At 59.1% G+C, this 15,479-nt stretch overlaps 1 protein-coding gene across 2 annotated transcripts in view; it reads left to right on the top strand.

Moving 5' to 3' along the window:
• Positions 1 to 3,864: 3,864 nt before the first annotated feature.
• Positions 3,865 to 15,479, top strand: part of Mtss2 (MTSS I-BAR domain containing 2) — a 12,343-nt gene continuing 728 nt past the window's right edge. Inside the window, exons 1-14 of one of the 2 annotated variants that reach the window (XM_033757818.1) lie at positions 3,865 to 3,926; positions 4,015 to 4,088; positions 4,773 to 4,857; positions 4,939 to 5,030; positions 5,147 to 5,221; positions 5,535 to 5,543; positions 6,407 to 6,564; positions 6,825 to 6,932; positions 7,752 to 7,849; positions 9,264 to 9,483; positions 14,248 to 14,322; positions 14,660 to 14,836; positions 15,011 to 15,176; positions 15,297 to 15,477. In XM_033757818.1, the coding sequence (XP_033613709.1) occupies positions 4,070 to 4,088; positions 4,773 to 4,857; positions 4,939 to 5,030; positions 5,147 to 5,221; positions 5,535 to 5,543; positions 6,407 to 6,564; positions 6,825 to 6,932; positions 7,752 to 7,849; positions 9,264 to 9,483; positions 14,248 to 14,322; positions 14,660 to 14,836; positions 15,011 to 15,176; positions 15,297 to 15,477 (1,463 nt within the window). In that variant the 5' untranslated portion in view covers positions 3,865 to 3,926; positions 4,015 to 4,069. The remainder of the gene's footprint in view (positions 3,927 to 4,014; positions 4,089 to 4,772; positions 4,858 to 4,938; positions 5,031 to 5,146; positions 5,222 to 5,534; positions 5,544 to 6,406; positions 6,565 to 6,824; positions 6,933 to 7,751; positions 7,850 to 9,263; positions 9,484 to 14,247; positions 14,323 to 14,659; positions 14,837 to 15,010; positions 15,177 to 15,296; positions 15,478 to 15,479) is intronic. The other variant, XM_033757819.1, reaches the window with a different exon arrangement.

Here is a 15,479-nt window from a genome sequence, read left to right on the forward strand (position 1 = left end):
TGGATTGGGGTGTCGGTGCGGTGCCCAGGGTCGCCCCGCGCGCTGCCGCCCCGAGCCTGCGCACACTCGGGCTCTCTGCCGCCCAGACCCTCCAGCCATGAATGGGATTTGGCTCCAGGGCCACGTCTCTGTAGCCCTTGAACGAATCTGGGGTCTCTCCGGCCTCAGCCCCCTTCCTCCACAATGCCCCCCAACCCCCGATGACCCCGGAGCCCAGACAATGCTGCCACCCCCGAAGCAGAAAAAGATAATAAAGCAGAGACCGTTAACTCCTTCCTCACCGGCCTCGGCCCGACCCTGCGACAGCTGCCCAGCCCCCCTCCCGCAGCCACCCCAGCGAGCTCCAGGACTCCAGAGTCTCGCGGCTGGGGTCTCTGAATCCTGAGGGTGGGCCTTTTCATCACCTGGGCATGCGGGTCTGGCGGAGCAACCCCGTAGGAGCGCTTTTCCTAGCCCCACTAACACCCCGAGCTCTGGCAAAAGCTTCCCTCCCTTACGCTGACTATCCAAGGTCAGGTAGGAACAGGCCATCAGTTTCTGCGCACCCTGCCAGATGGGGAAACTGAGGCCTAGGGACAACTCAAGGTCATTAAGGAGAAGGCTGGACCCTGCCCTGACTTCAGCTCTCCCTGTTCATCTGAGGGTGTTGGGTGGGGGAATGCTGTTCCCCAAAGAGGCCAGCGTTTGACAGGACTGCCTGCCCAGAGCAGAGGCCCAGCTCCAGGGACACCGTGAGAGCAGGAAGCACTCCTACCCTTCTCTGTCATCCCCTTCCTTGGCATAGGATGATGGGGCAGGATCCGCAGGCTGGGCAAGGCATTTGGGTTCCCACAGGCACCAAAAGGGCCCCGCTCCCAGTCCCCACCAAGTGCACAGCACAGTCCTCCCAGGCCTGGGTGGGTGGGGGACGTCCCCAGGGACAGCTGCCGGATCCCTGTCCCCCAGGAAGAGGCCTGAACCGGGACTGCCCAGTGAGCAGCGTGTGAGGGCCCCCAGCATGGTGCACTCCCCCTAGGACCTTCATCCTCAGCATCTCCACCTGCAGGCCCCTGCTGCCAGCTCTCAGCAGCCTCTGCCTGCCCTGTGGCCATCACAGCCTGGGAACCAGGGTCCCTTTCTGGCACCGGCAGCCCAGACCACCTTGCCTGGCCATTGCTGTGCTGGCTGAGGGTGGGAGCTGCCCACAGCTTCTCCCGCTGGCAGCTGCACAGCATACACTGCAGCAGCAGCCGCGTCGGCCCAGAGGAGAGGAGCGCACAGTGTCCCCTCCCTCCCTGCCAATTGCAAGGAACTTGAAGGGGAGCCAGTAGGGCCCAGGCTGAGGCCCTGACTAGGTGGTGGGCAGGACTTGCAAGGGGAGGCATATGGGAGTGGTTCAGGTGTGGGGACACCCCAGACAGATTTGCATGTGTTCAGGGACAGAGGACAGGGCTGGGCCACCTGAAGGCCAGTTGGCTGGATTTGAGGGGCAGCTTCTGGCCGCTGGCTGGCCAGCCAGGTCATGAGACTGAGCGTGCCCACGGGAGCAGCCAGGCTGAGAGGCGTGGGCACAGCGTCCCAGCAGAGACCTGCATGGGTCCATCCAGAAAACGGGGTCATCATCTTTGCCTCCCCCTCCAGAGCGACAGTGTCACCCAGACACAGTAGATCCCCAGGTGCAAGGGCCAAGCACTTGCCACCTGCCACCCGGGTGCCAGGCCCTGTGCCCAGTGCTCTCCCTCCACTGAGTGCCCACGGACCCTCTCCTGATTGTACAGGTGAGGAAACAAGCTCCGGTTGCCTGGCAAGCCCTCTCTCTGGGGCTGGAGCCTGGGCTGCTCCTCTGTACACATCTGGGCCACAGCAGCCCCTGTCAGTCCCATCCACCCACTTGGGGGCCTTGCCTCCCAGTACCCTGGAAACAGGATCCCTCTAACTCTGACCCTTCAGACACCCTGACCATCACCCTGTGGGCTTAGCAAGTCACTTAACATCAGCGAGACTCCGTTTCCTCATCAGTAAAAGGGGCAGTGCTAGGATTCATCACACGGGATGTGGTGTCCATGCTGTGGGACCAACCATTCACTTGCAAGCCTCAGAGCTGGGCTCACGAGGGCACCTGCTCGACCAGATGACCAGGACCAGGGCCCCGTGAGGGCCGGGATACCCTCCCTGGGGCACCAGCCACTCCAGCTCTTTCTCCTCCATGAGCTGTGGAGAACAAGGAAGAGTGACCCTGGGCCTGGCCTCCCCCACGCCCTGCCGGTCCCCTTCCCCTGGGCACTCCCCTCTCCGTCAGAGGGAGACAGCTTTCTCTGAAACCACCCTAGGGCTGCAGCACCTCGGGGATCCTGTCCCCGTGTCCTGTCCCAAAACATTTTCTCAGTACCCTTGGGGAGCTCTTAGCAGCTTTCAGGCTGGGTGGAGCCTAGGTGGTGGGAGGGTGCCCCCTTTCAGAAGACCCTGGTGGCCCTGGGTCAGCTTCCCAGGACCGACAGGGACGATTTCACAGGCCCATTTACCGTGTGCCTCCCACAGCCACCTCCTCTTGTTCCAGCCTCGGTGAACTTCTCAAATATTTGCTTTCCCTGGACACTGGCTGAGCTAGGCTGGGAGAGGAGGGCGTTTGTGAGGTTCCTGAAGCTGCCTGAGTCCTTTCTATCCCTGGACTCAGCCTGGAGTGACCAGCTCCCTCCAAACCACCCTGGAGCTGCAGCCAAGGAGCCTCCTTTGAGGTCTTGGGGCCTGGAGTCTGCTTTCCCCTCCCTTGGGAAAAGGTCCAGCATCCCCCCCACCCCACCCATCCTCTAAGCAGGGGAAAGACCCCCTTCCGCCAGGGCTGCCCTTCAAATGCAAGGCCTCCCCAGTGCCCTCAGCCCAGGGCCAAGCTTCCTCCAGGCCCCACATCAGTGGGAAGAGGCATTAGCCAGAAAAGCCCTTTAATCAGACTGGACAACTCGGTCGCCAGGAGCCCAACCTCCCTACTGGGAAACCCCCTCCCAGAGGAGCCCCGGGCCAGGCTGGGATAAAGGCCACACTGTTTCCCCTGGAAGGGAGGGGAGCAGGGGCGGGGGTGGAAAAAGGTGGCTCTGTTGCCCACACAAGGCCCCATTCAGCCCCAGGGCTGGTTGTCCCGGGCAGGCTGGCCAGGCCCTGCAGCAGCCTCGGCCTCCCCGGGCCTGGGAGCCACTGCCGCTGGCCTGGGGTGGTTTCAGGCCCTGCAGCAGCCTCGGCCTCCCCGGGCCTGGGAGCCACTGCCGCTGGCCTGGGATGGTTGGCCAGCCAGCAGCAGCTTCCAGGGCCCCCATTACCCTGGCTGCCGTGAGCCCTACCAGCCTGCACAGGAGCCTCTGCCTCTGCCTCCAAGGTGGGCAGCAGGTTGGTGCCCACCATCCTAGGTGTGTCTGGGGCACATGGTGCTCAGGTCCCTGCCAGGCCCCCCGAGAGCCCAGGAGACAGGACCTGCCACCTGCTGCTTCCATGTCCCCTGAGGGAGGACGGAGCATGTGGTCCCTGACTAAACAGTGGGACAGACTTCCTGACTACCATGGGGGGAGGGATGAGTAAAGGCCAAGACTCTCGTGCCTGCTGCTCTGTCCTTGGATCTCTGACCTACCGGAGAGCACAGGAGCCTCCTGTCCCCTAAACACTGCCACTCTCGGAAACTGCCCCAAAGCCAAAGCCTGGCAGTGCGTGCCTGTAACCCACCATTCAGGAGACAGAGGCAGGAGGGTCACCATGAGTTTGAGACCAGCCTTACATAGCAAGATCCTGTCTCCAAAAAACAAAAACAAAAGCTGCCCCAAGTCTGGACAGCATATGGGGAGCCCAGCACCCTGCAGCACCCCTCAGAAGCATCTCACTTCCTCTCCCCTTCCTTGGCAGAGCTCCTACCCCATCTGGGAGGACTTCAACTCCAAGGCCACGAAGCTACATTCTCAGCTGAGGTGAGGCTGCTCAGGGCCCCCAGTGGGGAGGGGGGGGCGAGGAAGAACCCCTCACCCTCTGACCAGCCCCCAACTGTGCATCTCCCAGGACCACTGTGCTGGCTGCTGTGGCCTTCCTGGATGCCTTCCAGAAAGTGGCCGACATGGCCACCAACACCCGAGGTGGGCAGGGACACGGCGGGCCAGGGATGCCCACCGTGGGCTGGCAGTCGACAGGCTGAGTGGGGCATGGGTCAGGGAAAGGGTGCCAGGCCCCGAGCGGAGACCTTGGGTTCCGCTCCTGATGGAATGGGCTGGTTGTGGAGACGGTGAGCCCCGTCAGAGGAGGCTCGCAGGAGTGGCGTGGGGATGTCTCAGGGTGGGGCTTCTTCAGTGCTGTTGGCAGCTCAGGTGATCCCTCAGCAAGTCGTTCGCCTTTCTGTACGGTAAATCTCTGGCCTTTTCGCACTCATCCCCAGTTTCTGAGGGCTGCTGGTCCTTGGGGTGGGGCAACACCTGGCAGGCGCATGCAGGCGCCCTCATGCCCGCATCTGGGCGCACCTGGAGGGGCTTCCGCAGGGCCGGCCGGGAATTTTCCCGGCTATTCCTTGGGCAGCCCTCGGTGCAGGCCTCTCCCAGCTGGGGCAGAAGGGAGGCTCCATCCTGGCCGGCAGGGCACGCAGCTGCTGGAGGCTGGGATGGTCAAGCACTGGTTCTGGAGTCCGCAGTCAGGGCGTCGCAGGTTTGCCAGGTGGTGGCGCTGATTATGGGCTGAGGTCTTTTGCGGGGCAAGATGCCCCCTCGTGGCCACAGAGGGGACTGCGGAGGCTGCGGTCCCAAGCCCACGCTGTGCTCTCGCCTCACCAGGGGCCACGCGAGACATCGGCTCGGCGCTCACGCGCATGTGCATGCGCCACCGCAGCATCGAAACCAAGCTGCGGCAGTTCACCAAGTGAGTAGGCGTGGTGAGCGAGTGGGGGGCGCCCTGTGCCCCTGAGATCTCTCCGCAGCCTGACCCCAGTCCCGCCCACAGCGCGCTGCTGGAGAGCCTCATCAACCCGCTGCAGGAGCGCATCGAGGACTGGAAAAAGTCGGCCAACCAGCTGGACAAGGACCACGCGAAAGGTGGGACAAGCCCTCTCCCGGGTGCCCCACCTCACCCCGCGGGGACGCCTATTACAGCCTCTTATTTTCGTTTCCACCACACCCAATCTTATAGCTTCTTCTCTACCCCTTCACAGAATACAAACGAGCCCGGCACGAGATCAAGAAGAAGTCATCGGACACGCTGAAGCTGCAGAAGAAGGCGCGCAAAGGTAGAGCCCAGAGCGCCCCGCTGAGGCCCCGCCCCGCGGGCCCCGCTCCAGAGGCCCCGCTGCCTGGTGCACACCTCCAGGGTGTCATCCCGGCCAGAGGACCCCCATCCCCAACACGAGACTCTCCAGCCTGCCGGGTGGGACGGAGGGAGCCACCCTGCACCCCAGACGAGCCCAGGCCCTCCCTCGGGGAGGCAGCAGGAGGCCCCCCAGGCCCCACCCCACCCCAGGAGTGGCGCTGTCCATCCGGCTGTCTTTCACACATTCTTTCTTTCTCTGTCTCTCCTCTCCTCCTCCCACACCCTTCCTGTAGAGCTACTTGGTAAGTCAAATGTCCGTCCCTCCAGCTGCTCCTCCTGTCTTTGTCGCATTTGTCTGTCTCCCCTCAGCTAAGGGCCATTGGAAGGAACCTCTCCAGGCCAAGGAGGAGCAAGAAAGGCGGTCTGTGCAGCGAGGGAGGGGCCTGGGGCACCATCCCTCTGGGGCCCCTGGGGTCCCAGGCCACCGCTGGGTCAGTCTGCCAGGCCAGGAGGGGTGGGCTGGCTGGGCTGGGCGGGGTGGGAGGCCCTGTCCCTGCCAGGCCAGCCAGCTCCTCACCTATCACTTCCTGCTTCCCTCACCGTCTCGCCACATCATCCTCTTGCCTCTCTCTGTCTCTCGCTGCTTCTTCGTGTCGCTGTTGTCCTTGTGCACTGCTCCCCGAGCTCAGTTGGGGCCCATGCTGAAACCCCCTCGTACCTACTCCCCAGGCCCGTCTCTGAGCCCTCCTGACCCCCGCACCTCCTGGGGGGCCTGACCCGTAGCTGAGCCCCTACCCTGCTCTACTTGGCCCTGCTTCTATGCCACTTCCTTGTGCCCCGTGAGGCAAGGGGTGCCATCCCAGGGCAGCAAGGGTAGCCTGGGCGGTGGAGGCCTCCATGGCTCCCGCATGGCCAGCCCTGTCCACCCGGATCCTGTGGCTTTGCAGCATCGGTGTCTTTCCCGTGCGTGTTTCTGTCTGTCTTCTCTCCCTGCTCTGGTGGGCCCAGCCCCTCCACTAGCCCCAAGGTCCACCTTCCCCAGTCCCCTGGTTCCCATAGTAGTGCCCAGCCCCACGGCCAGGGACGCCACCAAAGAGGCTGGTGCCGTGGGTGCAGCAGACCAGGCCGGCGGCCCCAGCACAGCATCTCCTCCACACCTCCCCAGGGAAAGGAGACCTGCAGCCCCAGCTGGACAGCGCCCTGCAAGATGTCAATGACATGTACCTGCTGCTGGAAGAGACGGAGAAACAGGCGGTGCGCCGGGCCCTGATCGAGGAGCGGGGCCGCTTCTGCACCTTCATCACCTTCCTGCAGCCTGTGGTGGTGGGTCCCGGGGGACTCAGCGGGGTGGGGCAGGCAGGGGGGCCTCTGGACCTCCAGGGACATTGTCCGTGACCCCTGACTAGTTGTACCTAGGGCCATGAATCAGGTCTCCCAGTTCATTGTGCACCGCTTTGGTCTGGACAAGTGGTCTTACCAGCCCCGGGGACACTGTTAGCAGGGCAGGGTAAGGGGAGAGACGTGAGCAGGTCGGACAGCAGGTGGACGTCAGGGTCATCAGGTCTTCCTGGCTGCTTCCTCAGAACGGCGAGCTGACCATGCTGGGAGAGATCACCCACCTGCAGGGCATCATTGACGACCTGGTGGTGCTGACTGCAGAGCCCCACAAGCTGCCTCCCGCCAGTGAGCAGGTGCGGTGAGCCCTGGGGCTGAGAGCCAGGGAGGGGCCGTCCTGCCCTCGGCTGGGGTCCGTAGAGGGAAACGGGAGGTGCATGGGAGAAGAGACCAGGTACGGTCCAGCAGCCACTGTGAGGCATCCGGGAGCACCTGCCCAGGTGAGGGTACCTGCCCAGGGCCCCACAGAGGTCTCTGATGGAGAGCAGATGGTTGGACATCCCAGATCAGATTCCTGGGGTCTGGCCTTCCCAAACCGGCTGCTGTCCACTCCCAGAAGCCCTGTCACCCACCCTAGACCCAAGCACTCCCATCTACTTCTCTGTCCCCTGCTCCCACTGCACAGCCCATGTGGCATTGCGCTCGTACGCATTTCCTGTGTGCCCAGCACCTTGCTGAGCCCTCTCCATAGGGCACCACACTGAAGCTTCCTGGTGGTGCCTGAGACACGGGAGAAAATGGAGACTCGGACAGTAACAATTCGAACCCCTCGTGTCTGGCTCCTGGGCCAGTGAACCCGTGTCCTCTGGAATACCTGCTCCTCCCACGTCCCCTGCCTGGCCTCGACTGGGCTCAGAGTCCCCCAGACCCATTCTCTGTGTGAGCCAAAGGAACTCAGAGAAGACTGAGCATCCGACGTGCATGGGCTGCGGGGGCTCACTGCTCACCCCAGGAAGGAGCTCGCATCGGCTGGGGGAGCCACTGGGGATGCTTGAGGTGGAGCATGGAGGGCAGCCAGCCTACCAGCTCACTGAGGGGCCCCCAAAAAGCCAGAGGCTCTCTACATGTTAGAGGCTGCCGCAAGTCTAGTGACCCCAACCCATGTCCCTGTGCAGGTGATCAAAGACCTGAAGGGCTCAGACTACAGCTGGTCCTACCAGACCCCACCCTCGTCCCCCAGCAGCTCCAGCTCCCGGAAGTCCAGCATGTGCAGGTTGGTGAGGGGAGGTCTTAGGTGGGGGTGGTGTAACCCCTGGAGGAAATAGGGCACCCCGCAAAGCTGCATCAGGACTGCTTCCGGTCCCAGCGTTCACAAAACTTCACAGCACTCGAGGCATTTTCAGGTGGACAGGGAACCCTCGCCCTGCCGTCTGTCCCAAGAGTGCTGCTGCAGCAGGCATTTGTTGGCAGGAAGGAGAGGACGGTAGCATCAGTCACAGACCATGAATTGTGTGCCAGGTGCCACACATTTTCTTCCTTGAACCCTAACACCACTGTGTCAGGCATAGGGTTGTTTTGTCTCCGTGTCACAGAATGGGAAACTGAGGCACAAGGTCCCAGAATGTAACTGCTGGACTCTACCAGGCCCAGGACAATGTAGGGTGATAGTAAGAAACTGAGATCAGGGAAGGTTTCGAAGGTTTCTGGGAACTGGTGCGTGAGGTCACAAGCTAAATGGCTTCCAGTCTGGCTGCTTCCCAGAGCTGGAGCCCAGGCAGCTCCCTCAGGCCCCAGCCCTGGCCTAGGGTGCCCTGAGGTCTCACAGAGCCAGGGAAAGGCCTAGGAGCCCACCAACCACCAGTCTGGCTCAGGATGGGGCGCCCTTCCTCGGGCTGGCACTGCAGCCAGATCTGGAGGAGACAGTTACAGAATGGGGAGGGCAGCGAGCACAGAGCAGGGAGGCCCCTCTAGCTGCGTACCCCAGGCTTGTGAGAGGCCAGGCCCAGAAGTCACTTCCTCCCTGGGGCTGCCGGAGCCTCTTGCGACCCTGAGTGGGTGGCCATCCCGGGAAGGAGTGTTGATTTCAGGGTGACACGTGCACAGCAGAAGACAGGTCAGGAGCCTCCAGAGTCACCGTGAGGAGGAAGGCAGCCTGCACTGCCAGGAAACCGCCCAGGGCCGAAACGGCTGCGCAGTGGGTGTGAGCCATAGTGGGATGGGCAGTCTGCAGGGGAAGGAGGTGAGGTGGAGGGTGGTGGGTTCGGGTCCCTCCCAGAGGGCCACTCCATGCCTAGAGCTAGATGCCCGCCTTGGACTGGCAGACTTTGAAAGGCCGAGCGGAAGTGACCGCAGTCGTATCATTTGATGCCTGGTGACTCCATTTCCCACTGGACAAATGTTCTAGTGGCGAAGGAGGAGGCAGAGAGATTGCCTCAGCCTGGTTATTCCCTGCCAGTGGCTCCCCAGCCCTGGAACTCTCGAAGGGCACGGCTGGGTGTCCCCTACTGCACACCATCCCAGAACCCAGCTGCTCTGTAGTACCTGGGTCTCGGGACCTTGTAGTCTGACATTCTCTTTTCCTTCCTCTACCCCACACCTCTGTCTCCCACCCTCGTCTGTCACCCTCCCCTCCACACACACTGTGTCTCCCTGTCTGGCCACTGTGCCCCCTCCCTTCACTCCTTCAGCGCCCCCAGCAGCAGTAGCAGTGCCAAGGGTGGCGGAGCCCCGTGGCCTGGGGGTGCCCAATACTCACCCAGTTCCACCTGTCGCTACCGCAGCCTGGCGCAGCCAGCCGCCGCCACCACCCGCCTCTCCAGCGTGTCCTCCCATGACTCTGGCTTCGTCTCCCAGGACGCCACCTACTCCAAGCCCCCCTCGCCCATGCCTTCAGACATCACCAGCCAGGTGAGGGGACATCAGGAGGAGCCCCTGGGGTGGGGTGCCGCGGCCTCAGGTGCCTCACAAGTGGGCCCGTGAGGGCTGTTGAGACCGGTCCCAGGGCTGCTGTTTAGTCCCATATTGATATTATCGATTTCCATCTCTTTGCCTTTTTGTTTTGTTTGGTTTTTTTGAGACAAGATCTCACTCTATAGTTCAGGCTGGCCTTGATCTCACTATGTAGCCTAGGCTGTCCTAGACCTTACAGCAGTGCTCCTGCCTCAGCCTCCCGAATGCTGGGATTACAGGTGTGCACCACCACGACTGGTGGTCTCTTTGCTTTTAGATTCCCTATGTTATGATGTTTTAAATGAGTCTTATAAACAGCATATGCCTGGATTTCCCTGTTTCATCCAAGCTAATGATACCATGTCGTGTGTGTGTGCGTGCGTGTGCGTGTGCGTGTGTGTGTGTGTGTTACTGAGGCTGGAACCCAAAGCCTCACATATGCCAGGCAGACGTCCCCAGAGCTACGTCCCCACTGTCAGCTCTTGTCTCTGTTTCCACTTTCATTCTATTGCTAGGGTTCTATTAAATGCACGTCACCGTCTCCGTCTTTCTGTCTTTCATAGTCTTAATCTTGCTTCTCCATACTACCTTCTGGCTAGATCATCCTCCAGTCTCCTTGTTCTCTAGTTTGCTATTTAACCTGCACACAGCAGGTTTTTTCTTTTAACGTTTTATTCTGAGGTCATTTTTTTTCCAGTTCTGGCAATCGAACTCGGGACCTTGCACTTGCTCTGAGGTCATTTTAGACTTACAGAAAAGTCGTGAAAGGAGTCCCGAGACCCCAGCTACGCTCCCTATAGTCTTCTGCGGTGTTAACAACTTAGGTAACAGTTTTCAAAACCAGGAAATTAGCCCTAGCAGAGCCCGAGTGCCTGATCCACAGACTTGTTCTGCGTTGTGCGGTTTTCCTCCCTGCTGCCCTCGCCTGGTCCATGAGCCAGTACAGAATCGTGTGTAGCATTGAGTTTCTGTGTCACTGGATTCCTCCATCCCTCCTCCTGCCTTTCGTAACTTGCACACTTTGAGGATGTCTCTCAGTTGGGTTGGTCATATTCTTCCCATGTAGGAGAGGTCAGTCATTTTGCAGTACCCCAGAAGTGGCACTGTGCCCTCCCTGGGACACCCAGTCAGCTGCATGCTAGGTCTCGTCCCTGGTGACACAATGACCCTTGGCCAGGTGGTGTCTGCCAGTCTTCCCCTCTGTATGGCCTGAGGTTTCCGCTGTGTCATAAATCAGGTCTTGAGCAAGAAGCCTTGAGAGTCCCAATATCCTGTTCTTCATCAGAGTTGGGCGTTTGTTTGTTTGTTTTTGGTACCAGGGATTGAACCGGGACCTTGCACTTTCAAGGCAGGCCGCAGAACCACTGAGCTGAATCCCCGGCCCCAATATTTCATATCTTTTTCATGTCCACCACCCTGATAGGTGTCCAGTAGCAGCGCCCTGCGGTTTGAATCCGCCTGACCCTAGCGATAATGAGATGGAATGCCTTTTCATACTTGTAAAGCCTGTTTGAATAGCTTTCACCAAGGTCCTGTCCCATCTTTTGTTCATTCTTTTCTCTGGAATTGTGTTCTTCTCAGTGATTTGTAGTAAGTACCCTTTACAGATTGTAGACCCAAGTCCTTCATCAGATATCTTCTCAAAGCCTGCAGGGATGTCTTTATCCTTTTAATGAGATCTTTTCATGACTAGACACTCTTAAGTCTGTAGTCCAGTTTATCCATTATAGTATTTAAATTGTTTATGCTTTTGGTATCCTGTTTAAAATGTTTTTTTTCACACTCCCAGGTCATAAAAATGTTTTGCTTCCTGCCGGGGATTTAGCTCAGTAGTTCCAGCACCTGTTTTGCAAGCGCAAGGTCCCAAGTTTGATCCCCGGGACCAGAAAAAAAAGATGTTTTCCTCCAGAAAGCCGTTTGTTTTTACCTTTTTTATGTTTTTCATTTAAATCTGCAACTCATCTGGAATTGATTGATAGATGGTTGACTGAATATGTGTGAATTAGGGGTAGATCTGTGTGGGTCTCTAGTTAACCTAAAATAATCTACTGAAAAGGCCATCTGTCATAGCCTCTTTGGTTTTTTATTTTTATTTTTTGGGTACCGGGGATTGAACTCAGGACCTTGCACTTGCGAGGCAGGCGGCAGAACCACTGAGCCAAACCCCCGGCCCCTGTCATAGCCTCTTTAATCTGCCATAACACAATACCATAAACATCAGAAATGTGCTTCTTTTCGGTCCTGGTACCAAAGAAAAGAAATGTGTTTCTCACAGTTCTGAAAACTCAGAAGGCCAGGACAGGGCCTCAGCAGATTTGGCATCTGGTGAGGGACTGTTTTGGGCTGCCCAGAGGAAGTGTCATTCATCCCTGGCATTGTGACTGCTCCACCCTCGTGATCCCATTACCTCCCGAAGACCCAACCTCCTGACGCCATTATCTTGAGCGTCAGGCTGTCAGCATGAGAATCATGAGGGATGAGCAGCCTCATTGATTCCTGTCCAGCCAGCTGACAGGTCTGCCCTCGTGCCAGCCCCGCCTCTCAGTGATTGTGACTCTGCAGGAAATCTTGACATCTGCTAGTGAAAGTTCTCCAACCTTATTCTCCAGAATCACATTTTCTGTATTTGGCCCTTTCTACTTCCTTACAGATTTTAAGATTACCTTGTCAGTTTCCACCAAAAACAACAAAACAGAAAAACTCCTGGGATTTTGACTGGGGTTGTACATTTTCTTTTTTTTTCTTTTTTCAGTCCAGGCTGGCCTTGAATCACTATGTAACCCAGGCTGGCCTCAGACTCACGGCAGTCCTCCTGCCTCAGCCTCCTGAGTGCTGGGATTACAGACATGTACCACCACTCCCATCTTACAATTGATTTTTTTTTTCTGGCCTTGTATCCAATGATTTTCTTAAAACTCACTAATTCTGATAATTTATAGTTTGTTTTGAATATTCATGTAATTGCAAGTAGTGGTTGTCTTATTTCTTCCTTTCCAGTCCTTTAGCATTTTACTTTCTTTTCTTGCTTTATTGCACTGGCTAAGACTTCCAGTGCTGAATAGAAGTGCTAATGGTGGGTCTCTGTCTTATTCTCAACCTGAGAGAAAAATATCAATATTTGTGCAGATAGGGCCGGGGATTTGGTTCAGTGGTTCCGCCGCCTGCCTCAAAAGCACAAGGTTCCAAGTTCGATCCCTGGTACCAAAAAAACAAATGATATTTGTGCAGACAGTCTCTATCATATTAAGGATACCCCTTTCTATTCCTGGTTTTGGGTTTTGGTTTTCATGAATGGATTTTGAACTATCCCATTGACTTTCCATTGAATTATTTAAAATGTTACCAATCACACTGCTAGAAGGTGGAGAGTTATTTCCCCTGGATCCCCACCTCGGTGCTTTGTTCCCTTTTATTTTGGGGATCATGTTGCTGACTTCGTGAGTTCTTGTGCTACCGGAACAATCGATCAGAAGCACTTTGGTGCAGGAATAAGGCTTTGATGCTATAGGCAAGCACCAGGGGGAAAGCCGTGGGGGCGGGAACCCAGCTGACCCAAGACAGAGGCACGCAGTTTCTGTGGCCTCCGAGAGGTAGGCAGGGACTGGTCTCTTGATGTGGTCGCGGGTAGAGGTAGCCGCTTCGTCTGACGCGTGTCTCATCACCATTAACGTCTACCTCGAGGTGTAACTGTTACTATGCGAATGTGGTGACGGAAACTATACGTTACTTCAGGGAGTACTGTGCGCACACACCTGGGGTTTGCTCTTATCACCCTGGAAGGGTCCTAATTGGGTTTTGGGTGAGGCAGATCAGCTGCCTCTGTGGCTTTCATTTGACTGCTCTCGGCTTCTTGCTGTCTCTTCTAACCACATGGTCTGGAGGCTGAGCTGAGCCGCGTCCTCTCATCCCCCGGCGTGTCACCCTAATCTAGCCTTGAAGGCTGCTCCACTGTCTGTGTCTGGTAAGCCCGGAAGCGCGAGGTGAGGGCTGGCCTCACCGCCCCAGTCCAGGCTCATTGGAATCCGTAGGAAACGTGCAGATCAGAGTCGGTGGTGATGTGGGAGCTGGGCCAGAGCTGGGGTGCTGCCGGTACCCGCCCCACTGCCCTGGCTTAGGGCCGCTCATCGCAGGTGAGCACCTGCCCTGGAAACCCGGCCGCCTGTTCTGTCTCCGCCTTTGTTTCTCCTTCCTCCATTCTCTGGGGAGTCCGCCACTCGCGCGCGGGCCACTCCTAAACGGGGCTCCTCCTCGCCCCACTCTCCTTCGAGGCTCCCGGCTCTCCGGCAGCTCTCCGCGGCTACCCTTTGCTGGATTCTGTCCTCGGCCACCGAGCGCTTGCTGCTGGTCGGCTCCCCCTCCCCTTCGGCTGTCCGTGTGTGGCTCCATCCCTGACCGCACCCGGCTCTGGCCTCAGAAATAGTGCTCGCCCACGTGGCACCCGCGAGTGACGGGCAGCTCCGCTGAGTGTGCACAGGATGGTGCTCAGGACACGCAGGCCGTCAGCGGCAGGTCCTTAGAATGTGTGCTTCCTGGGCTGGACCGTCGGCTGGGCAGGGCCCGCTATGGCGCTCTGGGCCCCAGCATTCTGCCATATTTCTGTTGGCGGCCACGGCCCACGGCGGGTGCATGCGTGCTGGCACTGTGACCAAATCTGTTGTCTCCTCTCCTCCCTGCTGTCCTCCGGCCCCTGTCTGCAACCACCTGCTCACCTCTGCGTGGCAGAAGTCCTCCAGCTCTGCGTCCTCCGAGGCTTCGGAAACCTGCCAGTCCGTTAGCGAGTGCAGCTCCCCCACCTCGGTCAGTGCTCCCCGCCCCAGGACTGTCGCCAGCTGTTCACCCTGTGCCCTCCCAACCTGAGGCTGTCACAGCAGGGAGGGCTTAGGTTCGTGCAGAGAGCTCTGGGCACGTGGCACCTGTCTCCAGCAGAGAAGCTTCCTGCCACCACCTGCTGCCACTTCCCTGCTGGGACACCCTGTCCCGTCCTGGGCCAGGTGGGATGGAGAGGGTCACACCTACCCTTCTGGGCTCTGGCCTTGTCCACGATCGCAAGCCACGGGCCCCTTGCAGACCTGGACACCCTTGGCCGCAGGCAGCAAGGTCAAGGGTCCCCTGACCTGCCTGCCACACCTCACAGGACTGGACCAAGGCCGGCCCCCATGAGCAGCTCTCGGGCACCACCCTGCAGCGGAGGAAGGACCGAGTGGAGCTCCTCCGAGACACAGAGCCAGGGTCTGCTAGCATAGGCCCCCTGGGCCCCACTGGAGAGGAGGCACCGCGACCCCGGATGTCCCCTGCCACCATTGCAGCCAAGGTAGGCAGATGGCTCCTCAGGCAGCCTAGCCTGGCACCCCCTCTGCTCCGAGGTCAATACCGGGAGACCCAGCAAGCGGTCCCCACGGCCATCCCCAGCCACCTTGGCAGTGACCGGGGAGTATGACCGAGGAGGCGGAGGATGAGGGTTCAGTGTGCATTTTCTCACCCTCAGCACGGAGAGGAGGTGTCCCCAGCAGCCAGCGACCTGGCCATGGTGCTGACCCGAGGCCTGAGCCTGGAGCACCAGAAGAGCAGCCGGGACTCCCTGCAGTACTCCAGCGGCTACAGCACGCAGACCACCACACCCTCCTGCTCTGAAGACACCATCCCCTCCCAAGGTGGGCCCTGCGGCCCTGCCCTGCCCATCTGGCCCTGTTCTTCCCTCTGTGTGTCCCCCCTGGGTAGCGGGGACTCAGGCGGCACCCGAACCCCAGGTCTCCCACATCCTGTGTCCCTAGGCTCCGACTACGACTGCTATTCTGTGAACGGCGATGCCGACAGTGACGGCCCCCAGGAGTTTGACAAGTCTTCCACCATTCCGCGCAACAGCAACATCGCCCAGAACTACCGCCGCCTCATCCAGACCAAGCGCCCGGCCTCCACTGCTGGGCTGCCCACAGCCACGGGCCTGCCCTCGGGTG

This window comes from Fukomys damarensis, unplaced genomic scaffold (assembly GCF_012274545.1).
Source record: "Fukomys damarensis isolate Sample0158 unplaced genomic scaffold, DMR_v1.0_HiC HiC_scaffold_32, whole genome shotgun sequence".
Classification (NCBI taxonomy): Eukaryota; Metazoa; Chordata; class Mammalia; order Rodentia; family Bathyergidae; genus Fukomys; species Fukomys damarensis.